At 46.8% G+C, this 27,506-nt stretch overlaps 1 protein-coding gene across 1 annotated transcript in view; it reads right to left on the bottom strand.

Annotated features, from left to right (window-relative positions):
- Positions 1 to 27,506, bottom strand: part of TADA3 (transcriptional adaptor 3) — a 92,984-nt gene that overhangs the window by 34,041 nt on the left and 31,437 nt on the right. The window contains exons 4-7 of the mRNA XM_078661849.1: positions 24,080 to 24,185; positions 20,948 to 21,080; positions 16,584 to 16,687; positions 14,063 to 14,172 (exon numbers count right to left, since the gene is read on the bottom strand). Coding sequence (XP_078517975.1) covers positions 14,063 to 14,172; positions 16,584 to 16,687; positions 20,948 to 21,080; positions 24,080 to 24,185 — 453 coding nt within the window. The remainder of the gene's footprint in view (positions 1 to 14,062; positions 14,173 to 16,583; positions 16,688 to 20,947; positions 21,081 to 24,079; positions 24,186 to 27,506) is intronic.

The following is a 27,506-nucleotide window of genomic DNA, read 5'->3' as shown; positions in this document are numbered from 1 at the left end:
AAGGAATCTCATACATTTTCCAGAACCCAGAAACTCAAATTCAAACAGTCAAACCAATTTGATGAACTTGCGGCAATGCTCCAACTACTTTGAAAGTTTACATTGCCAACAAACATTGGAAATGCAATAGGTCTCGCATTAGAAAAGTTGGAGTTATTGGTTTTGTAAATGACAATTTTTTTTTATGTGTTGGTCTTGAAAATAGCAAAATTAATAGCTTTGTTATTTACAATGCCAATACTTTTAACTTTTTCAAATGGGACACCTATAGCATTTGTAATGCAACATGTTTTGTATGTACGTGACAACTCATGCTCAGAAAGCAGGCCAATCACCACGGAGAAAGGGATACAGTAGGGCAGTCGCCCTCGAGTCTGGGGAACTGTGATGGAGTCTCGACAATGACGCTGAACATCCTGTGATCCTGTGCAAATCACTTAATGTCCCTGTGCCTTACAAAAATAAATGTGTGTCCTCATGTAATGCAACTGGTGCTCATGTAAAGCGCTCTGATTCCTGATTCCGGTCAAGTTAGTGCTATATAAAACTCTATTAAAACAAGCCAATAAACTACTCCACAGATAAACATGTAGGAAATGATGTCATAGAAATTGCCATAACCAGTCGCAGATTGAGAGTCATTTATTCATTTGTGTTCTTTAATGTGTGCCACACTTCTGGGCGGTTGCCGGGGCGTGTCGGGGTTATTGACCAGAGGACCATAGAGGAATGTGGTGAACTTAGGTGTAAATTATTCAGAAGTTACAAACATTTACCAATACATTTTATAGCACACCGAAGTTACAGTGAACGTTTTAAGCGCAATGAAAATGAACTGCATACACAAACGGCCTGGTCCCCGACCTGAATAACAACTGTCGCTGTTCACACAGCATTGGAGGGAGGGGGAGGAACAGCAGAGTCAGTGGGGTGGGAGTGGAGGAGGGAGGGGAGGGGAGGGGAAAGAGAAGATGCGTGACGGTTACGTGCAAAAGCTTGCTAGGGCTGTAACCAAAACAAGCGGGTACGTTAGAAGGGAGACATGCTGCGTGGAGAAATGCAGGAGAGTGCGAAATAAAAGCCTTTGTTCACTGTGTTCCATGTCACATTTGGGCTTTGATTTTATGAAACCTCCAAAAAGACAGCCAACTACAAACTGAGGCAGGAAATGCAAAAAGAAAGCCACCACATCAGCGACAGAAAATCAAACGAGGCACGGTCGGGACGCACTCTGCAGCACATATCAGAGAGCACATGAAAGGAAGCAACAGAAAAGGAGCCTGGCGGCCGTGAAAGCCTTTGATGCAGCAGGGGGTGGAGCGGGAAGGTGCTGGCGGCACCAAGCTGGGGAACAGATGGCGAAGACTGGCGATTTGATGCTGTGCACGCCCATTTTAACTCATTGCGCTTGCGCATTGAGCTAAAATCGCACATGCACTGCATCAAATCGCCAGTAAATCGTCAGTCTAGTTAAACTCTTGTTTAAGCCTCTATAGTCTCGCTCCGCTCAATGCGCATGCGCATTGAGAGGCGAGACCTAAAAAGGATGTCTTCTGGCATGGTCCTACGCAACCAATACTGAGTGATGGAAGCTATTCAGAAGTAAAACTGATAACCAGTAAATTCCACATCAAACCAATGGCTTGAAGCAAGTACACCACTGCATGTACTGCATGCACCACCAATATATCGGTGGGTCCATGTAACAGTTTTGAAATTAAATCTACAACTTAAACGGTTTTAAAGGCCTGCTAAAAAGAATATTATTGTCCACACAAAAATCAACAGTGGTCATACTCTCTAAATGTACCGTTCACCATTTGTTTACATGATTGAAATGTCCTTGTTCTTTACTGGTTAACACGGATAGGAATGGCCCAAAAGAAACAAATGGATAAATGGTCACAGGTAGCATGTGTGCGCAGCTCCACTATCACGCTTTACTATGCCCATCTCCGTTGATCATATATAGTGACAAAGCCAGATCGCGCCTCTGTTTTGTGACCAAGTAGAGTGCTGGGAGAGTGCATATTTAAATCACTGAGACAGCTACTGCCTCTCGAGGGACTTCCCAAAGAGGGCTACGTTGGAAAGAGACAAGTCGGCACAGCCATGGCTCCAAGATCGCAGCGTTCTATAAGGCTCTAGCAGACCGCTTTGATGGAGGCAGCGACGACACATGGAGATACACTTAATCGGTACCAGCATCAGAGCTTAGAGGAACTCCGAGCCCAAGGCTCTCTGCCTCCACTGGGGACCAACCCTGAATCTGACATACGATGCCTAAAGGGCACAGATGCCAAGAGAGACACCGAACGCACACACCATCTGTCCGAACACACACACTGCCCATCCAGACAGAGTGTGAGGCCACCTTGGGTGACTAGTGGGCCCAAAAGACTCCGCGGCCTCTGCGTCAGCCCACACTGGGAGCAACTTCGTACCATGAGACAATGACAAAAAGGGGCACAGATTGTAAGGTGGTGACAGGCAGGAGTAGAAAAAGAGTAAAAGAGACGCAATAGGACAGATGCTGATCACCATTACAGACACCGCACACCTCCTACAGAACACCAGCCTTTCCTGAAGAAAATCAGGTCTCCTGAATAGTGGCACCAGACCCTCCAGGTACAGTTAATTCAAGCAGCTTAGAGGCAGATGAAAACAAACGCAAATTCTTGTGTATCAAACTTTTGGCAGCCATCTTGAACTATGATACCTGATGCATCACAAATGTAGGAGTATCAAAAGAGGCCTTCTATGGCTGCTTAGGAGTGCTAGCATCTTGATAGACTAGGCAAGAGGCCTTATAATGCTCTCACCCTGACTCAGTACCAATACCAGCATCCTTTTAGTAGAAATGTCAGCCTCCAGACCTGCAGGACAGCTGCAGTTCAGGGAGGTAGTGAAGGGTGACATACAACCTATACCCACCAAACATTTAAAACCACAAAAAATCAAACTAGAGGCCATAATAAGAGAAATTATAGCAGTAAATATCTTGGTAGGAACTGTGAACGTTACAATGACCCTGAGGACCTAATAGCTGTCTACAACATACACAGAATTCACCACACTGCACCAACAAATGAAATCTACGGACAAACGAATTGCAGACTAGGAGTCCTCACTTTGCTCACCCTACACTGGCGATAAGACATCTGGCACATACGTCAAAAACTCACAGACCTTCAAGATACGGCGTAATCAGACAATGGCCAATTTTAAGGGACACCAGAAAACATGGAACTAATGGACAAGCAAAACTATAGTTGATGGCAAAACCTCCGAATACACCAAACCAGCAGACCTGGAAGGAATCCGGATTACATGGACAACATCAACATGGACATTTGTAAAGCTCCCAAGATGGAAGACCCTCCTGAAGAATGTAAGGTCGCAGACAATAACAAGAAATATGACGTTAGATGATTCCCTACCCTCATTCCCTCTGATGATCAGACAGGGGAGTCCTTAGGGCAGTGAACAGGGACCAATACAAATCCACACCTCCCCCGTGAAAGTAGACACCACTCTCAACCTTAGAAACACATTCAGTCTAGATCCCAAACGACAGATCTGACTCCTAAGCCAGACTTTTATTGCATAAACATGCACCTTCTGACCAATCCACCCCATTAACCATCCACCCCTACACTCATTCCGACTTTCACACCATGTGAACTTGAGAAAAGGCACACCATGTGCACTCGTCCTCAGCTTCACACCATGTGAACTTGTGCCAGACATACCATGTGCACTCGTCCTCAGCTTCACACCATGTGAGCTTGTGCCAGACATACCATGTGCACTCGTCCTCAGCTTCACACCATGTGAACTTGTGCCAGACATACCATGTGCACTCGTCCTCAGCTTCACACCATGTGAACTTGTGCCAGACATACCATGTGCACTCGTCCTCAGCTTCACACCATGTGAACTTGTGCCAGACATAACATGTGCACTCGTCCTCAGCTTCACACCATGTGAACTTGTGCCAGACATACCATGTGCACTCGTCCTCAGCTTCACACCATGTGAACTTGTGCCAGACATACCATGTGCACTCGTCCTCAGCTTCACACCATGTGAACTTGTGCCAGACATACCATGTGCACTCGTCCTCAGCTTCACACCATGTGAACTTGTGCCAGATACACCATGTGCACTCGTCCTCAGCTTCACACCATGTGAACTTGTGCCAGATACACCATGTGCACTCGTCCTCAGCTTCACACCATGTGAACTTGTGCCAGATACACCATGTGCACTCGTCCTCAGCTTCACACCATGTGAACTCGAGCCAGGCACACCATGTGCACTCGTCCTCAGCTTCACACCATGTGAACTTGTGCCAGACATACCATGTGCACTCGTCCTCAGCTTCACACCATGTGAACTTGTGCCAGACATACCATGTGCACTCGTCCTCAGCTTCACACCATGTGAACTTGTGCCAGATACACCATGTGCACTCGTCCTCAGCTTCACACCATGTGAACTTGTGCCAGATACACCATGTGCACTCGTCCTCAGCTTCACACCAGGTGAACTTGTGCCAGATACACCATGTGCACTCGTCCTCAGCTTCACACCATGTGAACTCGAGCCAGGCACACCATGTGCACTCGTCCTCAGCTTCACACCATGTGAACTCGAGCCAGGCACACCATGTGCACTCGTCCTCAGCTTCACACCATGTGAACTTGTGCCAGACATACCATGTGCACTCGTCCTCAGCTTCACACCATGTGAACTTGTGCCAGACATACCATGTGCACTCGTCCTCAGCTTCACACCATGTGAACTTGTGCCAGATACACCATGTGCACTCGTCCTCAGCTTCACACCATGTGAACTTGTGCCAGACATACCATGTGCACTCGTCCTCAGCTTCACACCATGTGAACTTGTGCCAGATACACCATGTGCACTCGTCCTCAGCTTCACACCATGTGAACTCGAGCCAGGCACACCATGTGCACTCGTCCTCAGCTTCACACCATGTGAACTTGTGCCAGACATACCATGTGCACTCGTCCTCAGCTTCACACCATGTGAACTTGTGCCAGACATACCATGTGCACTCGTCCTCAGCTTCACACCATGTGAACTTGTGCCAGACATACCATGTGCACTCGTCCTCAGCTTCACACCATGTGAACTTGTGCCAGACATACCATGTGCACTCGTCCTCAGCTTCACACCATGTGAACTTGTGCCAGACATACCATGTGCACTCGTCCTCAGCTTCACACCATGTGAACTTGTGCCAGACATACCATGTGCACTCGTCCTCAGCTTCACACCATGTGAACTTGTGCCAGATACACCATGTGCACTCGTCCTCAGCTTCACACCATGTGAACTTGTGCCAGATACACCATGTGCACTCGTCCTCAGCTTCACACCATGTGAACTTGTGCCAGATACACCATGTGCACTCGTCCTCAGCTTCACACCATGTGAACTCGAGCCAGGCACACCATGTGCACTCGTCCTCAGCTTCACACCATGTGAACTTGTGCCAGACATACCATGTGCACTCGTCCTCAGCTTCACACCATGTGAACTTGTGCCAGACATACCATGTGCACTCGTCCTCAGCTTCACACCATGTGAACTTGTGCCAGACATACCATGTGCACTCGTCCTCAGCTTCACACCATGTGAACTTGTGCCAGACATACCATGTGCACTCGTCCTCAGCTTCACACCATGTGAACTTGTGCCAGATACACCATGTGCACTCGTCCTCAGCTTCACACCATGTGAACTTGTGCCAGATACACCATGTGCACTCGTCCTCAGCTTCACACCATGTGAACTCGAGCCAGGCACACCATGTGCACTCGTCCTCAGCTTCACACCATGTGAACTTGTGCCAGACATACCATGTGCACTCGTCCTCAGCTTCACACCATGTGAACTTGTGCCAGACATACCATGTGCACTCGTCCTCAGCATCACACCATGTGAACTTGTGCCAGACATACCATGTGCACTCGTCCTCAGCTTCACACCATGTGAACTTGTGCCAGACATACCATGTGCACTCGTCCTCAGCTTCACGCCATGTGAACTTGTGCCAGACATACCATGTGCACTCGTCCTCAGCTTCACACCATGTGAACTTGTGCCAGACATACCATGTGCACTCGTCCTCAGCTTCACACCATGTGAACTTGTGCCAGATACACCATGTGCACTCGTCCTCAGCTTCACACCATGTGAACTTGTGCCAGATACACCATGTGCACTCGTCCTCAGCTTCACACCATGTGAACTTGTGCCAGACATACCATGTGCACTCGTCCTCAGCTTCACACCATGTGAACTCGAGCCAGGCACACCATGTGCACTCGTCCTCAGCTTCACACCATGTGAACTTGTGCCAGACATACCATGTGCACTCGTCCTCAGCTTCACACCATGTGAACTCGAGCCAGGCACACCATGTGCACTCGTCCTCAGCTTCACACCATGTGAACTTGTGCCAGACATACCATGTGCACTCGTCCTCAGCTTCACACCATGTGAACTTGTGCCAGACATACCATGTGCACTCGTCCTCAGCTTCACACCATGTGAACTTGTGCCAGACATACCATGTGCACTCGTCCTCAGCTTCGCACTCGTCCTCAGCTTCACACCATGTGAACTTGTGCCAGATACACCATGTGCGCTCGTCCTCAGCTTCACACCATGTGAACTTGTGCCAGATACACCATGTGCGCTCGTCCTCAGCTTCACACCATGTGAACTTGAGCCAGGCACACCATGTGCACTCGTCCTCAGCTTCACACCATGTGAACTTGTGCCAGACATACCATGTGCACTCGTCCTCAGCTTCACACCATGTGAACTTGTGCCAGACATACCATGTGCACTCGTCCTCAGCTTCACACCATGTGAACTTGTGCCAGACATACCATGTGCACTCGTCCTCAGCTTCACACCATGTGAACTTGTGCCAGACATACCATGTGCACTCGTCCTCAGCTTCACACCATGTGAACTTGTGCCAGACATACCATGTGCACTCGTCCTCAGCTTCACACCATGTGAACTTGTGCCAGACATACCATGTGCACTCGTCCTCAGCTTCACACCATGTGAACTTGTGCCAGATACACCATGTGCACTCGTCCTCAGCTTCACACCATGTGAACTTGTGCCAGATACACCATGTGCACTCGTCCTCAGCTTCACACCAAGTGAACTTGTGCCAGATACACCATGTGCACTCGTCCTCAGCTTCACACCATGTGAACTCGAGCCAGGCACACCATGTGCACTCGTCCTCAGCTTCACACCATGTGAACTTGTGCCAGACATACCATGTGCACTCGTCCTCAGCTTCACACCATGTGAACTTGTGCCAGACATACCATGTGCACTCGTCCTCAGCTTCACACCATGTGAACTTGTGCCAGACATACCATGTGCACTCGTCCTCAGCTTCACACCATGTGAACTTGTGCCAGACATACCATGTGCACTCGTCCTCAGCTTCACACCATGTGAACTTGTGCCAGACATACAATGTGCACTCGTCCTCAGCTTCACACCATGTGAACTTGTGCCAGATACACCATGTGCACTCGTCCTCAGCTTCACACCATGTGAACTTGTGCCAGATACACCATGTGCACTCGTCCTCAGCTTCACACCATGTGAACTTGTGCCAGATACACCATGTGCACTCGTCCTCAGCTTCACACCATGTGAACTCGAGCCAGGCACACCATGTGCACTCGTCCTCAGCTTCACACCATGTGAACTTGTGCCAGATACACCATGTGCACTCGTCCTCAGCTTCACACCATGTGAACTTGTGCCAGATACACCATGTGCACTCGTCCTCAGCTTCACACCATGTGAACTCGAGCCAGGCACACCATGTGCACTCGTCCTCAGCTTCACACCATGTGAACTCGTGCCAGACATACCATGTGCACTCGTCCTCAGCTTCACACCATGTGAACTTGTGCCAGACATACCATGTGCACTCGTCCTCAGCTTCACACCATGTGAACTTGTGCCAGACATACCATGTGCACTCGTCCTCAGCTTCACACCATGTGAACTTGTGCCAGATACACCATGTGCACTCGTCCTCAGCGTCACACCATGTGAACTTGTGCCAGATACACCATGTGCACTCGTCCTCAGCTTCACACCATGTGAACTTGTGCAAGATACACCATGTGCGCTCGTCCTCAGCTTCACACCATGTGAACTCGAGCCAGGCACACCATGTGCACTCGTCCTCAGCTTCACACCATGTGAACTTGTGCCAGACATACCATGTGCACTCATCCTCAGCTTCACACCATGTGAACTTGTGCCAGACATACCATGTGCACTCGTCCTCAGCTTCACACCATGTGAACTTGTGCCAGACATACCATGTGCACTCGTCCTCAGCTTCACACCATGTGAACTTGTGCCAGACATACCATGTGCACTCGTCCTCAGCTTCACACCATGTGAACTTGTGCCAAACATACCATGTGCCCTCGTCCTCAGCTTCACACCATGTGAACTTGTGCCAGACATACCATGTGCACTCGTCCTCAGCTTCACACCATGTGAACTTGTGCCAGACATACCATGTGCACTCGTCCTCAGCTTCACACCATGTGAACTTGTGCCAGACATACCATGTGCACTCGTCCTCAGCTTCACACCATGTGAACTTGTGCCAGACATACCATGTGCACTCGCCCTCAGCTTCACACCATGTGAACTTGTGCCAGACATACCATGTGCACTCGTCCTCAGCTTCACACCATGTGAACTCGAGCCAGGCACACCATGTGCACTCGTCCTCAGCTTCACACCATGTGAACTTGTGCCAGACATACCATGTGCACTCGTCCTCAGCTTCACACCATGTGAACTTGTGCCAGACATACCATGTGCACTCGTCCTCAGCTTCACACCATGTGAACTTGTGCCAGACATACCATGTGCACTCGTCCTCAGCTTCGCACTCGTCCTCAGCTTCACACCATGTGAACTTGTGCCAGATACACCATGTGCGCTCGTCCTCAGCTTCACACCATGTGAACTCGAGCCAGGCACACCATGTGCACTCGTCCTCAGCTTCACACCATGTGAACTCGTGCCAGACATACCATGTGCACTCGTCCTCAGCTTCACACCATGTGAACTTGTGCCAGACATACCATGTGCACTCGTCCTCAGCTTCACACCATGTGAACTTGTGCCAGACATACCATGTGCACTCGTCCTCAGCTTCACACCATGTGAACTTGTGCCAGACATACCATGTGCACTCGTCCTCAGCTTCACACCATGTGAACTTGTGCCAGACATACCATGTGCACTCGTCCTCAGCTTCACACCATGTGAACTTGTGCCAGACATACCATGTGCACTCGTCCTCAGCTTCACACCATGTGAACTTGTGCCAGATACACCATGTGCACTCGTCCTCAGCTTCACACCAGGTGAACTTGTGCCAGATACACCATGTGCACTCGTCCTCAGCTTCACACCATGTGAACTCGAGCCAGGCACACCATGTGCACTCGTCCTCAGCTTCACACCATGTGAACTTGTGCCAGACACACCATGTGCACTCGTCCTCAGCTTCACACCATGTGAACTTGTGCCAGACATACCATGTGCACTCGTCCTCAGCTTCACACCATGTGAACTTGTGCCAGACATACCATGTGCACTCGTCCTCAGCTTCACACCATGTGAACTTGTGCCAGACATACCATGTGCACTCGTCCTCAGCTTCACACCATGTGAACTTGTGCCAGACATACCATGTGCACTCGTCCTCAGCTTCACACCATGTGAACTTGTGCCAGACATACCATGTGCACTCGTCCTCAGCTTCACACCATGTGAACTTGTGCCAGATACACCATGTGCACTCGTCCTCAGCTTCACACCATGTGAACTTGTGCCAGATACACCATGTGCACTCGTCCTCAGCTTCACACCATGTGAACTCGAGCCAGGCACACCATGTGCACTCGTCCTCAGCTTCACACCATGTGAACTTGTGCCAGATACACCATGTGCACTCGTCCTCAGCTTCACACCATGTGAACTTGTGCCAGATACACCATGTGCACTCGTCCTCAGCTTCACACCATGTGAACTCGAGCCAGGCACACCATGTGCACTCGTCCTCAGCTTCACACCATGTGAACTCGTGCCAGACATACCATGTGCACTCGTCCTCAGCTTCACACCATGTGAACTCGTGCCAGACATACCATGTGCACTCGTCCTCAGCTTCACACCATGTGAACTTGTGCCAGACATACCATGTGCACTCGTCCTCAGCTTCACACCATGTGAACTTGTGCCAGATACACCATGTGCACTCGTCCTCAGCTTCACACCATGTGAACTTGTGCCAGATACACCATGTGCGCTCGTCCTCAGCTTCACACCATGTGAACTCGAGCCAGGCACACCATGTGCACTCGTCCTCAGCTTCACACCATGTGAACTCGTGCCAGACATACCATGTGCACTCGTCCTCAGCTTCACACCATGTGAACTTGTGCCAGACATACCATGTGCACTCGTCCTCAGCTTCACACCATGTGAACTTGTGCCAGACATACCATGTGCACTCGTCCTCAGCTTCACACCATGTGAACTTGTGCCAGACATACCATGTGCACTCGTCCTCAGCTTCACACCATGTGAACTTGTGCCAGATACACCATGTGCACTCGTCCTCAGCTTCACACCATGTGAACTTGTGCCAGATACACCATGTGCACTCGTCCTCAGCTTCACACCATGTGAACTTGTGCCAGACATACCATGTGCACTCGTCCTCAGCTTCACACCATGTGAACTTGTGCCAGACATACCATGTGCACTCGTCCTCAGCTTCACACCATGTGAACTTGTGCCAGATACACCATGTGCACTCGTCCTCAGCTTCACACCATGTGAACTTGTGCCAGATACACCATGTGCACTCGTCCTCAGCTTCACACCATGTGAACTCGAGCCAGGCACACCATGTGCACTCGTCCTCAGCTTCACACCATGTGAACTTGTGCCAGATACACCATGTGCACTCGTCCTCAGCTTTACACCATGTGAACTTGTGCCAGATACACCATGTGCACTCGTCCTCAGCTTCACACCATGTGAACTCGAGCCAGGCACACCATGTGCACTCGTCCTCAGCTTCACACCATGTGGACTCGTGCCAGACATACCATGTGCACTCGTCCTCAGCTTCACACCATGTGAACTCGTGCCAGACATACCATGTGCACTCGTCCTCAGCTTCACACCATGTGAACTTGTGCCAGACATACCATGTGCACTCGTCCTCAGCTTCACACCATGTGAACTTGTGCCAGATACACCATGTGCACTCGTCCTCAGCGTCACACCATGTGAACTTGTGCCAGATACACCATGTGCACTCGTCCTCAGCTTCACACCATGTGAACTTGTGCCAGATACACCATGTGCGCTCGTCCTCAGCTTCACACCATGTGAACTCGAGCCAGGCACACCATGTGCACTCGTCCTCAGCTTCACACCATGTGAACTTGTGCCAGACATACCATGTGCACTCATCCTCAGCTTCACACCATGTGAACTTGTGCCAGACATACCATGTGCACTCGTCCTCAGCTTCACACCATGTGAACTTGTGCCAGACATACCATGTGCACTCGTCCTCAGCTTCACACCATGTGAACTTGTGCCAGACATACCATGTGCACTCGTCCTCAGCTTCACACCATGTGAACTTGTGCCAAACATACCATGTGCCCTCGTCCTCAGCTTCACACCATGTGAACTTGTGCCAGACATACCATGTGCACTCGTCCTCAGCTTCACACCATGTGAACTTGTGCCAGACATACCATGTGCACTCGTCCTCAGCTTCACACCATGTGAACTTGTGCCAGACATACCATGTGCACTCGTCCTCAGCTTCACACCATGTGAACTTGTGCCAGATACACCATGTGCACTTGTCCTCAGCTTCACACCATGTGAACTTGTGCCAGATACACCATGTGCACTCGTCCTCAGCTTCACACCAGGTGAACTTGTGCCAGATACACCATGTGCACTCGTCCTCAGCTTCACACCATGTGAACTCGAGCCAGGCACACCATGTGCACTCGTCCTCAGCTTCACACCATGTGAACTCGAGCCAGGCACACCATGTGCACTCGTCCTCAGCTTCACACCATGTGAACTTGTGCCAGACATACCATGTGCACTCGTCCTCAGCTTCACACCATGTGAACTTATGCCAGACATACCATGTGCACTCGTCCTCAGCTTCACACCATGTGAACTTGTGCTAGACATACTATGTGCACTCGTCCTCAGCTTCACACCAAGTGAACTTGTGCCAGATACACCATGTGCACTCGTCCTCAGCTTCACACCATGTGAACTTGTGCCAGATACACCATGTGCACTCGTCCTCAGCTTCACACCATGTGAACTTGTGCCAGATACACCATGTGCACTCGTCCTCAGCTTCACACCATGTGAACTCGAGCCAGATACACCATGTGCACTCGTCCTCAGCTTCACACCATGTGAACTTGTGCCAGACATACCATGTGCACTCGTCCTCAGCTTCACACCATGTGAACTTGTGCCAGACATACCATGTGCACTCGTCCTCAGCTTCACACCATGTGAACTTGTGCCAGACATACCATGTGCACTCGTCCTCAGCTTCACACCATGTGAACTTGTGCCAGACATACCATGTGCACTCGTCCTCAGCTTCACACCATGTGAACTTGTGCCAGACATACCATGTGCACTCGTCCTCAGCTTCACACTATGTAAACTTGTGCCAGACATACCATGTGCACTCTTCCCTACTTTCACACCACGTCAACTCGAGCCAGGCACACCATGTGCACTCGTCCTCAGCTTCACACCATGTGAACTTGCGCCAGACATACTATGCGCACTCGTCCCCACATTCACACTATGAGAATTCAAACCATGCACACTCTACATTGCTCCACATTCAGCTTTAATTGGTTGGACAGCACATTATCATCCATCATTTGTACCTTTCCGGGTGACTGTGCATTGGCCGCATAATCCCCTCCTGTTTCTCATTACTATAATAATGAGCACCAATAAAACTTGAATACCATGTCTGGTGAACTCGTTATATTTTTAGAGGTACACTGGAGAAAAATTAAGTTACTGCATGTAAACCATGCACTCCCTTTACGTTGGCAGAGGTGCAGCAAACATTGCTTTTTCATCTTTCTTTTGCCTTACGCCCACAAAAGTTAAAATCACTATGCGTACACTTCTTATAAAGAGCCTTCTATGGTCAAGTAGAGCATATGTAGGACCTATCCCACAGCAAAAGCGGTCAAAAGAAAAATCTATAAAACAACAGTCGTATAAGGGGGCGCTTCAGAGCAGTTGTTGCCATTGTGCCACATCATCTCAACACCAGAAAGACCAACTGTGTTCACTAGACCTTAATCTTCCTGCCTGGCCTGTAAAAGTTAAACCAAAGGTGGTGATGGACGGAGCGTTGACAATACAAACACTCACCCCCAGTCAACTGATCTGGGTTTAATCCATCACCGTTCTTTAGCTCACTCCGCCACCCCAGTTCAGACATGGCCATATGCAAATCAGTCTGACCCTGTGCCTCATGGGAACACTCCAGCCCGAACTGCCAAGCCATGTCTTCCCTGAACCGGAATCAAGCTTCCCAGGACCGGTTTCTGGCATTACAGCCGTCTTCAGCCGGGCTTGCTTGACTCCAGTGGCAAAGTGAGCAAGGGACTCACGTCTGAGCATACCCTGCCAACTTAGGGCGAACAAAGAAAAACCAAAGGTGATGATGGACGGAGCATTGACAATACAAACACTCACCCCCAGTCAACTGATCTGGGTTTAATCCATCACCGTTCTTTATCTCACTCCGCCAAAGTTATACCAGGATAGATTTAGGTGTTGCTCCCTATCCAAAACAGTCAATGATCCAGCAAGACACAGTTTTAGCGAGGGACAGAGTGGTGCTCACCTGAAAGGCTTGTTCTGGCTTCGAGGAGATGTGCTAGCGCCATCCGTTCCAGATTCTTTCCCAGCTATGTCTGGGATTGAGGAGTCTTCAACGGGAGATATAATATTCTCCTAATCGAAAATGGAATTAAAAAGCAGTTGATCAGATAGTGTCTGCAGGAGAAACAAAAACACTTACAAGGCAGTAGGTTGGTCTGAAGCCAAATATGTTGAAGAAAACAGGCCTTCTGGAAAAATAATCCTTGCACTAGCTGCTTCTTTAAACATGTTCACACAACAGTCAAGATGACCTCTGCAACTTGAGCTTCACTACACCGGGAGAGTGTCCCAGGCAATACAAAAACAATGATTTCTGCACAACCTCCTACATCAGTTCACCATAGTTGTGGGATTCCTCTACCGAAGAAGCGGTAAGGCATAGTTTACCGAAGACTTTAGCAAAAAGGAATGAGTTACAAATCTGAGTTATACTTATTAAAAGAAATAGAGTCCAGAAGAAGTACTGTAGTGGTCTCAAATCTACTTTTTCCATAAATCAACTGTCATCAAAATCCGCCCCCCCCCACCCCAAAAAAAATTTGAGAAACAATCTTAGTTGATGTTGCATTAATAGAGATGCAAGAAAAGAAAAAAGAAAAGTATGTAGAAGGAAAATGATTATTATACGGTCTACATTTAGTTCGTTGAAAGAAATCAATCTCAAACTTGCCTAAGTCGCAGACTGTAGCCACAGACCCACTTAAGACGCATAAGGCATCTAGTGCCAGTTCAGTAAGATTTTAAAACCTGCTTTGATTCGTGCGAGCCCAGAAGGAAATGTCTTATATTTTCAAGGAGATCTTTTACTTGCTATACGCTGTGGAAATAGCCACCTGAGTCCATTAACGACCCCAAAGCAGAAGGGTAGTATCTACAGAGATGAAGCCCAGGAGATGGCTGATGGTTGGTCATTTTCCAGGAACAAGAGTGAGCATTCTAGCAGTAAATGGTATAAAGACATAAGGTGGGGCTATACATCTTGCACAATGAGAATCCGCTCTTTCAGAGACCGTATGAGAAAGACTGGAAAGGGACGGGAACTGCATCTGAGCCAAGGGAAAATGTTTGGCACCTGGTTTCTGGCCAAATGTTAAATGATAAAATACTTTGATACTCTTATCATGTTATTTTGCTTCCTATTTTACACTAACTCTACACCACCCAGATCTTTCCGAAAGGTCAAGGGAGGTGTTTAATTATTCATTTATTTGAGGTTAGTATAGTGCAGATCTTAGATAAGAGTACTTTACAGGTGAAAAAGAATAGAAGATACAGAACTAGAATACCTCAGTGATGTTGAGTACACACAAATTCTCTGTGAAAAACTTTACGGGCTGATCTCAGGTTCCTCATGTCTAATATCCAACCAGACGTGTTTCCGAGGGGGTTGAGGAGAAGGATATGGAGTTCTAGATTTTGGGGCTCCTCCCTGAGAAAGCTTGGTTCATAGTTCTTGCATTCTTGAAGGCTGGAGGTTTCAGAAGGAGAGTGTCTGTGCTTTGGAGTGCACATGAGCCACCTTAGATGATCAATTTACTGGATTGGCAACTCGAGTGCAGACTTATGAACATTGCACGCTAGTTTCAACAGACTTCTCAACTCGTTGGGAAGGCAGCCGATACTTGCCAGGATCTTACCACTGCTTGCATTCTCTCATCATATCACTGTGGTTTTTTCTTGACTCAAATACAGAAGCAGCCCTAATGTAGGCACTTAAAGCTCTCACAATGTGGACGAAAGGTACGATGCACAACAGCAGGACTCCTGCCTAGACTGCATAAATATTATAACACCTTCCTTTTGCTCCAGTCTCTACACTTCTAGTCACAGTACTCTTCATGGTCCATTTCGCATATAGTCCCTACATTTGTGGCTAACAAATGTAAACAACATCTCCCACGCCCTTGGAGGTTCTTGGGTGCCCCATTTTGTAACATACTCAATAATCTTTTAGGTTATGCACTCAAACATGGGAATAAACATTCTTCTCTCAACAAGGAGTTATAAAAAGGAAATCCATTCCTTCCATTCTATCCCTTGTCTAAACTCTACAAAACACACAGGAATGTCAAGAACACAAACCTAACAACTAATGAAAAAACAACAAAAAAAGAACACAACAACAAATAAAACGCCTTTTACTAATCTACTATCCTCTAATCTTGGGTTTCGGAGTAGAGTGCTACTCGCTGCAAAGCGCTTTAATGCTTTTTCAGGGGTAGTAAGTGCTATATAAATACCATTTACAGTTCAACACCTGGCTCTTTCCAGATTAGGTACTGTTCAAGCTCCACTCACCTGCCCATCACAGCATGGTATGTTTTCTGACTTTCAACTCACTAGGGACAATGGTTACCGAAGGGTATACAAGTACCAAAACACTACAAAGCATGATGGACTAGATGAAGCGTCACTCACTCAATAAAAACGTTCAATGTGGATTGGCTCTGAATGTAGTTTGAAGAAGCCGTTTAAAGACTCACCTCTACGAGAGCCTGTAGAAGCCGCTGGGTTAATGGGCCAAAGGGACAACCATCTTCTGGCTGATCATGCTGCAGCTCCGATTTCTTCAGTAGGGCTTCCATATCTAGAACAAGAGTCAAAGTGATGAAATATAATGAACAACAAAGAGCCTGCGTGAAGCAGCTAAAATAATCAATATCTAAAGATAAGCAGGGAATCTTGAGCACAAACATCACAATAATCAGTCAATAAGAAAAGGGAAGAGGTAGCACAAGCTTAATTTTGAAAATATGGTTGCCTTACTACAGGGCCATGTGTAAATGTATCCAATCGAGAAGCTGTGAAATGGAAGACATGGCAATAGGGAAGCAGCCAAGAACAGACTCAACAGTCAGTCAATCAATCATTTGTAGAGCGCACTACTCACCCGTGAGGGTCTCAAGGTGCTGGGGGGGGGGGGGGGGGGGGTGCTTCTACTGCTCAAACAGCCAGACTCCTGAAGGTCAGCAGGTCCTGGGTCTGTCTCAGGTGGATGGGCAGGGTGTTCCAGGTCTTGGCGGCGAGATGGGAGAAGGATCTGCCGCCGGCAGTCGTTTTGTGGATGCGTGGAACGGTGGCGAGGTCAGAGGAGCAAAGCTGGTGGTTCGGGGTGTAGAAGGTGAGTCGTTTGTTTAGGTGTGCCGGTCCGGCGTTATGGAGTGCTTTATGAGCGTAGGTGAGGAGCTTGAAGGTGATCCTCTTGTTGACGGGGAGCCAGTGCAGGTTTCTCAGGTGTGCTGCAATATGGCTGTGGCGAGGGATGTCGAGGATGAGGCATGAGGAGGCGTTCTGTATGCGTTGTAGTATTTTCTGGAGTTTGCCCGTGGTTCCGCGTAGAGGGTGTTGCCATAGTCCAGTCTGCTGCTGACGAGGGCCTGGGTGACCGTCCTTCTTGTCCCGGTGGGGATCCATCTGTAGATCTGACTTGCTGGGTCATTGATAGCGGTGAGTCCAGGATGAACCACAGGTTGCGTGCGTGGTCGGTGGGTGTTGGTGAGGCTCCCAGTGTGGCCGGCCACCAGGAGTCGTCCCAGGCGGAGGGGGTGGAGCCGAGGATGAGGACCTCAGTCTTGTCCAAGTTCAGTTTCAGGCGACTGTGCTTCATCTATTTGGCGATGGCCTTCATTCCTTCGTGGAGGTTGGTTTTGGCGGTGGCGGGGTCCTTGGTGAGGGAGAGGTTCAGCTGGGTGTCATCGGCGTATGAGACGATGTTGAGGTCATGTGATCGGACGATGTTGGCGAGCGGTGCCATGTAGATGTTGAAAAGGGTCGGGCTGAGGGAGGATCCTGGAGTACGCCGCAGGTGATCTTGGTGGCTTCGGAGCAGGATGGAGGGAGGCAGGCTCTCTGGGTTCTGCCGGTGAGGAAGGGGGTGACGCTGTCCAGGGCTTTGTAGCGGATCCCTGCGTCGTGGAGGCGTGTGCGTAGGGTGTTTTAGCGCAGACGGTGTCGAAGGCGGCCGAGAGGTCCAGGAGGATGAGGGCGGCGGTTTTGCCGTTGTCCAACAGGGTCCTGTTGTTGTCCGTGGTGGCGATGAGGGCGGTTTTGGTGCTGTGGTTGCTGCGGAAACCGGATTGGGATGAGTCCAGGGTGTTGTTCTCCTCGAGGAGGCGGGTCAGTTGCCTGTTGACAATCTTCTGGAGGACTTTTGCCAGGAACGGGAGAAGGGAGCCAAACCCACAACAATGTATCTAAATATTGTAACTAAACTGGCAAAAGAGTAGAATGTTTCTTTGTTCCTTCTGAATTATTCTTCGGTTATTTGACTCCACTTTAAAACTTCACGGTCACAAGAATTTTCATATAGTCCATTGTACAGGAGTTTCACCAGGAAGGGACCCTCAAAACAACTTGTCAATTACCAGAGGTTATCTTTTCAAAATATTGAATGATTATTTATAAATTGAGGTTATCATCAAAGCTTGTTAAAGAAAAAAATAATTTCTTACAACCTAGATGAAACAAGAATCTTGAGGTGTGGTTTCAGGAAATCATTTACCATCTCGAAAGTCAACACTGCTAACAATATTGACTTCTTTTTTTATTAGACAATGAAGAGTTTGTCAAGATGAAAGGAGTAGTATCTTGGAAAGGAAGGTCCGTAAATTTCTGTTTTGAAATCAGGTTTGAAAAGGAATGAGTGATTCATGAGGACATTTTCAAATAAAGTCCACTACAGAATGTGCTAAATGAAATATTTACATCTTTTCCAGCACTAAGATTGTGGTCAAAAACCTTTCATCAGAAGTTTTAAATGCTGCCTCATGTCTGAGTGAACAAATGTTATACCACCCTATCGTCGGCACTCCTGATAGTCACAATGGCATCCTGTGGCTTGCAGCAAAAGGTGACACTCCTAAAGAAGCCATGAGGCTTTTTATAGAAAATGATGTGTGCAAAGCCAAATTTTTGGCATTTGAATAGGCCATGCACAAAGAGCCACATAATAGCAGAAAACAGGTAAACACACATTAACACATGTGGAGAAAACCAAACATCTAAAGGCTTCCATTCACACAACACACCACAAACAGCAGCGCACATGAATCAGCAGCGCCCAATGCATGCTGAGACACATAGACAAGTATATTTTCAAATGAATGACACAACGATCCACGCAAGAGCGGAGGCAGAAAAGGACAGGTGAATAGATGGATATAAGAAATAACATGGGGAGGCGGTGGACAGGTGTTGGCCCTGACGGAGTTGACAAACCAACGAATAAGAAAAGAAATGTACGTTTGATGTTGACAATTTTTCACCTGATTTTCCTTTATAGGTATCAGGGGATTTGATGTGCTTCTTAAGTTGACATTATAACACAGTTTGTGATTCAACTGAGGCGGATTCTTGCATGACAACAGCAAGTTTTAAACGGGGGACCTTAAAGCATTCAAAATTATGTCTGTTAAACCAACTAGGAACAGGGTATTTCTATCCATGGTCCGTCGTGAGTGATACGAGCACATATTCACCTTTGTAAATGTCTTAGGCCAGATTTAGATCTTCGCGGTAACGGTACCACCGTCACTTTTTCAACAGATACACTGCCCGTCTAATTGGCGGTCCGCCCCCTCTATTTAGATGTTGGCAGGTTGGTGTGCGAAAGACCACCAGAGTTCGCCGACTCAGCCAAGAATTTTCACCCGCGTCAAGGGCAGAAGTGGCTTTTGCAGGAGTCCAGCCAAGATTATCAACAAGCTAATAATGATTTACCTATCTGTCATGGCAACTGTGGCGGGAATACCTCCTACTTTCAGTTGGCAGAATCTAAGGAAATGAGGGTAAAAATAACCTTTTTTTACTGCTTTCCACTACCATTTGCTGCTCCAACTCCACCAAGACGCCAACTCTGTTGTCGCCGGGATCGAAGGTGAGCAACTTTTAAAATCGTCTAACTATGAATCTTGTGTTGACAATTGGTGACTTTTTTTGTACTGCTCTTACATACAATCTTTCCATATGTGTAATTCAGCAGTGTTCATTTCCCAAATTATGAGGGTAAAATGAACACACCTGTATTGACAATAAAAAAATATATTGTTTTTGTAGAGCCTGTGGGTGTTTTGCTTGTTGTGCCTTTGGGTGTGCATTCAATAGTGTGTGTATGTTGTTTGTGTAGCATGCAATATGTAACAAAAAGGAGCATAACACATTACCTATATATGTTTTTAAGCCAAACACAACATATAGGTTTATTGACACAAAAATAAGTAGTAGTTACCAATCTCCACTCTACCAGGGACTCACTCCGTCAGCAAACCGCCACTACGACATCGCCAGCACAATGGAGACATTCATATAGGCTTCGAGGAATACCGCCAGCCTGACGGAGCCAGCACACATCTAAATACGGCGTGCGGAACTCCGTCAACTCGATGGGAGTATTTGAAACCGCCGCCTCGGAGGGACGCGGGAGTACCGCCAAGTTCTAAATCAGGCCCATAGTGCCTTGACTCAACAGAGGCATAAAGGCAGATACAAAGACTCCAGTTTTTGAATAATGGGGCATCCACCTTTGACAGTAGTACTGCTTCTTCCAACATTACATTCATGTTTTGGTCACTAAACACTGCACAAGATGGTCAACAAAGCTCATCATCAATCTCCCCGTGTGTCCTCATGTAACGTAACTGGTGCTATGTAAAGCGCTCTGATACCCGATTCGGGTCAAGTTCGCGCTATATAAAACTCCGGGAAAAAAAAACATAACAGAGAAAAGACCCACTTAGCATGACAAGCCTAGAGCAATTTTATAATACTATAACAAGTTGCCTAGTGTGGCCCCTCCGTCATAGTAAATACTGTTTAATCGTTCAGAAGCGCATGTGCAGTTTTCGTCTACCTTTTGTGTCCAGTTCGGTCAGGAGGCCCTTCTTCTTGTCAGCGGCTGCGGCAGCGCGGGCACCATCCTTCTGCTCTTCTAGCAGGTCTTCCTGAGCCCATCGCTGAGAGTAGTGCTTCCCCAGGGGAGGGATCTGAAGAGACATCAATAATCAGAAAGAAAGAACGTTATATCATATACATCGCAAACTGCACAGAACTGTGTAACTTTCGTTTGCAATAACCCTGCAATATGGGATAATGTCAATAATGCGATTACATAGAAAAACTGAACGCGATGGCAGGCGAGGCCCAAATGGTCAACACGCTCAGAGCCTACAGGGTATTCGGCTTTACCTTTCCTAGCACAACACACACGTCCCTGCCACTGCTGACATGCACAAGCGCAGTCGAGCTGTGCCAATAACAATAAACACTTGTTTCTACTCTGATTAGTTCCAAAGCCAGAGGACCCTTTGTTCATTTGAAAACAAAACATGTTGCTTAGCCACAGACAGCATAGAGGTTAGAACACTAGTCTGTTTTAGGACAGTCACTGGGGTTCTAGTAAACGCGTTCTGTGGGCGATGGTCACTTCAGCTTTACCAAGGACAAATGCAGGAGTTTAAGAACAGATTTCCTATATTATGTGCTTTTACAGTTTTTGTACAGTAGAAACGCTGGGCTCGCCTAGGATTACACACTTTGAGACAAGTTCATGGGTCAGGCGCATTAAAGTTAGGTCGAGTAGATTATTCAGGTCACCAGGCCTGCAGGCCTGGTTACATTTTAATGATTTTTCGAGGCCTGTGATTGTAGGGCACTATGAAAGTTAAGAAGCATGCGTAGTCGTCACTTATGCTCAACTGCCCACGGTATCTCAGGTGCAATAATTAATAGAGATACTGCCATTAATGTTTTATGGAACGCAAAAACAAAGCTATGTCATGGTGCTTGAAAAAAGTGTAGTCCACAATGAGCCTAGTAGACACACACGAGAGGATATGCAAGAACACACAACCAATTGACAGAAATTCCAGGTGCCCAGATTAATAAAGTGCTTCAGTGCCGTTCTAATGGTAGACAGCACCATACAAATACATATAATAAAACTAAGATAAAGAATTATGAACGTTCCCTTGGATGCTAGAGCGTTTAACTTGCAGGTGGACAGCACCATACAAAGATAAAGAATTGTGAACATTCCCGTTGATGCTAGAGCGTTTAACTTGCAGGTGGACAGCACCATACAAAGATAAAGAATTGTGAACATTCCCGTTGATGCTAGAGCGTTTAACTTGCAGGTGGACAGCACCATACAAAGATAAAGAATTGTGAACGTTCCCTTGGATGCTAGAGCGTTTAACTTGCAGGTGGACAGCACCATACAAAGATAAAGAATTGTGAACGTTCCCTTGGATGCTAGAGCGTTTAACTTGCAGGTGGACAGCACCATACAAAGATAAAGAATTGTGAACGTTCCCTTGGATGCTAGAGCGTTTAACTTGCAGGTGGACAGCACCAAACAAAGATAAAGAATTGTGAACATTCCCGTTGATGCTAGAGCGTTTAACTTGCAGGTGGACAGCACCATACAAAGATAAAGAATTGTGAACATTCCCGTTGATGCTAGAGCGTTTAACTTGCAGGTGGACAGCACCATACAAAGATAAAGAATTGTGAACATTCCCGTTGATGCTAGAGCGTTTAACTTGCAGGTGGACAGCACCATACAAAGATAAAGAATTGTGAACATTCCCGTTGATGCTAGAGCGTTTAACTTGCAGGTGGACAGCACCATACAAAGATAAAGAATTGTGAACGTTCCCTTGGATGCTAGAGCGTTTAACTTGCAGGTGGACAGCACCATACAAAGATAAAGAATTGTGAACGTTCCCTTGGATGCTAGAGCGTTTAACTTGCAGGTGGACAGCACCATACAAAGATAAAGAATTGTGAACGTTCCCTTGGATGCTAGAGCGTTTAACTTGCAGGTGGACAGCACCATACAAAGATAAAGAATTGTGAACATTCCCGTTGATGCTAGAGCGTTTAACTTGCAGGTGGACAGCACCATACAAAGATAAAGAATTGTGAACATTCCCGTTGATGCTAGAGCGTTTAACTTGCAGGTGGACAGCACCATACAAAGATAAAGAATTGTGAACATTCCCGTTGATGCTAGAGCGTTTAACTTGCAGGTGGACAGCACCATACAAAGATAAAGAATTGTGAACGTTCCCTTGGATGCTAGAGCGTTTAACTTGCAGGTGGACAGCACCATACAAAGATAAAGAATTGTGAACGTTCCCTTGGATGCTAGAGCGTTTAACTTGCAGGTGGACAGCACCATACAAAGATAAAGAATTGTGAACATTCCCGTTGATGCTAGAGCGTTTAACTTGCAGGTGGACAGCACCATACAAAGATAAAGAATTGTGAACATTCCCGTTGATGCTAGAGCGTTTAACTTGCAGGTGGACAGCACCATACAAAGATAAAGAATTGTGAACGTTCCCGTTGATGCTAGAGCGTTTAACTTGCAGGTGGACAGCACCATACAAAGATAAAGAATTGTGAACGTTCCCTTGGATGCTAGAGCGTTTAACTTGCAGGTGGACAGCACCATACAAAGATAAAGAATTGTGAACATTCCCGTTGATGCTAGAGCGTTTAACTTGCAGGTGGACAGCACCATACAAAGATAAAGAATTGTGAACGTTCCCGTTGATGCTAGAGCGTTTAACTTGCAGGTGGACAGCACCATACAAAGATAAAGAATTGTGAACGTTCCCTTGGATGCTACAGCGTTTAACTTGCAGGTGGACAGCACCATACAAAGATAAAGAATTGTGAACATTCCCGTTGATGCTAGAGCGTTTAACTTGCAGGTGGACAGCACCATACAAAGATAAAGAATTGTGAACGTTCCCGTTGATGCTAGAGCGTTTAACTTGCAGGTGGACAGCACCATACAAAGATAAAGAATTGTGAACGTTCCCTTGGATGCTAGAGCGTTTAACTTGCAGGTGGACAGCACCATACAAAGATAAAGAATTGTGAACATTCCCGTTGATGCTAGAGCGTTTAACTTGCAGGTGGACAGCAGACGGTCAATCAGTGGTCTTTGGTTCCACTCTGGATAAACCTGTACCTTGTAGTGATCGGCTTCATCATCCGGGGGTTTCAGCAGTTCCTCCACGGCACGGACCTCCTCACATGTAATATCAGCACAGTACGGCTCCACAGAGGCCCAAAACCTAAAAACAGAAAACAAATTAATTAATCTAGCCAGAGTTCCGGCGCCATATACTTAAAAATCATTAACAAAAAGAAGAAGAATACGGAGGTGAACCCAAAGACCTCTTTTACTAAAAACTGCAGGGGACACAATCCGCGGATTTGCAGTGCTGATGGGTGCAACTATGAACTACAACAAGCTTTGACAATGCCAATAGGTCCAGCTTTTAAATTAGAGCATTCTAGTGACTGGTCAGCTTAGGTGCTCATTAACAGATCATACATGCACTCTTGGTCATCCATGCGGACATGTGTCCGCTCATCCACCAAGAGACTCATTCTTGCATTCCCCCACAAATTCATACAAACTCAAAATAAATGAAGGATAAATTAAAATAATTAAAGAAGTAAACAAGCAGCCACTGAAACATGGCCTATAATAACAAATCAAATTAAACATAGCAGTGGGTGGGTGTCTTGCAATGGTATTGTACATATTATATCGCTCTTTTAAAGTACCAGTATCGGTGACATATTTAGAACCAATGTGCTGGACATTTTGGCATGGTAAAACGATGATACAGTATGGACAATACCTTTCCATTGTGGTAGCCTGGTTTAGAGGCAGTGGCTTTGTAGCACTGCAGATGAAATGAGTGGCAAGCTGGTCCCAAAACACAATTTCCTAATGCAATTTCCATGGGGATTTTTGAATACTGCTACAGCCAAAACTGAGAAATCGTACCAAATTTCACAGAGAGCTATACCTTTACCCAGATAGCGTGCTTTTTGTGATTTGGTGTAAATCCGTTCAGTAGTTTTTGAGGAGTCAGTTAACCGGACACTCCACACAGCTGTGCTCAGGGTGGGGAGGACACCCACCGAGGGGGTTGGTGAGAGAGGTAGAAGAATGGTAATAACCTTCTTTTTCGTTAAAAAAACTGAAATATATTGGGGGGAAAACAGTAGGTATAAATCTAACATTAAAAAAACAAAATCAACGGACGAAGGGGGTGGAAGAACTGTAGAATTGCCATGCATTCTGGATACTGTGGTCCGAGAACTATCATGGAATACATCAGTGACAATTACTTTTGGCTAACACCATAAGTAGGAATATTCCTTATCACTGGATCAACATATTAATGAACGGAAACTCTCACCGAGTACCATAAGTATTTATGTGATTTATGTGCATGCGCCTCTTGAACGCAATCATCATCACTGTGGTGGACCCAATTCCTCAGACGTCCCTTTTCCGGGGTTATGCACTTTGTGTGTAAAGGAGAGCAACGGACTACTCTGCATTTACATATGAATAAGAGCCTGAGGGGGTCGAAACGCGTCATGTTTGATTATGAACTCTCTGCAATAAATAATATTTCGACAATCAGATGGTAGGCCAGTTGCATGCTGTTGGGTACAAGAGAGTGCCTATCACTTTGATGCTTTGTAATGAACGTGTATGACATTTAGCAGGCTCTTTGTAAACTTACCCCAGTGCCCGAATCTCGGGGTTTATGCAGATCGAGAATTGGCATGGCAAAGCTAAATGCTGGAGTGGGGGTGCGGGGCGAGGAGGTGGGAGCAAATCATGGATTTGTGCCACTGTTTTACAGATCTGCATTGTCCCTGGCAGACACATAGCCTGTTTGGCTTGCTAGTGATATTTTGAGTTTCATAAAAACACATCAAATGGAAGGGGGGGAATGGGGGTACATTCCAAGGGGGGGTTCAAAGCAGCAGTTCCCATTTTATCTCCCATAGCATTCTTTACTCTTCGCCACAACAATCTTAGCAATCTTGAAATGAAAGAACAAATGTACTCAGAGAAGTGCTGCTGCTTGATGTGGAGTAAATCCGTTCAGTAGGTGTCAAGAAATTAGGATTAAAATAACACGTTAGAGGGCTTGAAAGCGTAAGACAGATATAGCTTGGCTGTCTGTGTGTGGACTGTTCTTGAACCCAGGTTTTCACACTTTCTGTGGCTCTATCTTTAAAAATAAAAGCCCCATAGAACAAAGATGCTTTTAGCTCCCATTGTCCATTACGAGTACGCAACACCAAAGCGTAGTCTATAAACCTGTTAAAACAGTGTCCACTAACAAAATTCCTGGCCAGGTTACAGACCAGGCCTTACAGCCAACCCAAGCCCCTCATGTTTGAAGACCGGGCATATCAGAGGTTGGCAGTCTGTGACAGGTTAGCAAATGAACACTTTTGTGCCCTTATCCCCAGAACAATGTCTCCTTGTTATAGGATTTGCATGGAACTCCTTGTAATAAAAGGCAAGGTAAACATGCTACCGTTCTGCCAAATTTCATACTGGTCCATGATACGGTGCCAAAGATACTATAAAAGGTTTTTTTAATATCTTAATTTAATTTTGTGAAGAAAAACATATCCAACAATAAGGCTACCAGCGGTGGCAAGTACAGTTCTATCTTCTATCGGAATCTGGAGGAAGAAAGGTAGTTCAAGCCCTGATCACGATGAGACACGACTATGGGAATGACCTCTACCTCGGTCTCACTGACTTTCTTCTCAATGGACTTCAGGAGGTGCAAAATTTGGTGGCTAGACTGCTACTAAGACTTCCACCCAGTCTCACCTATCCTCTCATTTAAGAGCCCTTCACTGGTCCCTTATAAAAAAGAGGATCATCTTGAAGGCCCTGGTCTTAATACATAAGGCCATGCATGATACAGGCGTGGTCTACCTCAGAGAGGGGATCAGCGAATATATTCCACCGTGTACCTTGCGTTCTTCCTCCGGGCACCTTGCAAGAGTGCCTCAGTTTAATTGCCGTAGAACTGGCGGGAGATCCTATTCCTATTTAGGGATGCTCAACTGGAACAAGCTTCCACAGACCTCTGTTTGAGCAGTAATCTCTCTGCCTTCAAGAGGAAAATGAAGACATGGCCCCTCAGGCAGGCAATATAGGGGTCATGTCTGTTGCTCTTGGCCTGAGCTCCGGGACACTTTGATGAGTAGCCGTGCGCTTTAAAAATAAGACTAAAATAACATAACATACAGTTCTTGCGGTGTTACAATATTACAATACCATATCAGCATATTTTCAATAGTGTTTCCATCATGGCTAAGAGTTCACAGTCTATGATTGTGACCTTCAGGAGCTCCCCTCCTTGTCCACCCATGTCTATGCTGCACTGTGTAAACCAGGGACACTCACACCTTGCGGAAATACCTGAAGCACCCTCTTGCCTTATATGTGGCTCTCTCTGCGGTCATGTAGAGCTCCATTCCTATCTGCCATTCTCTCTAGGTAGGTGGTTCAGGGGTACCCTAAAGCTTGGCAATATCTTACTTTGCCACCAATT

This window comes from Lissotriton helveticus, chromosome 9 (genome assembly GCF_964261635.1).
Source record: "Lissotriton helveticus chromosome 9, aLisHel1.1, whole genome shotgun sequence".
NCBI lineage: Eukaryota > Metazoa > Chordata > Amphibia > Caudata > Salamandridae > Lissotriton > Lissotriton helveticus.
Note: the sequence above shows the minus strand (reverse complement) of the source record. Positions and strands in the feature narration are given on the sequence as shown.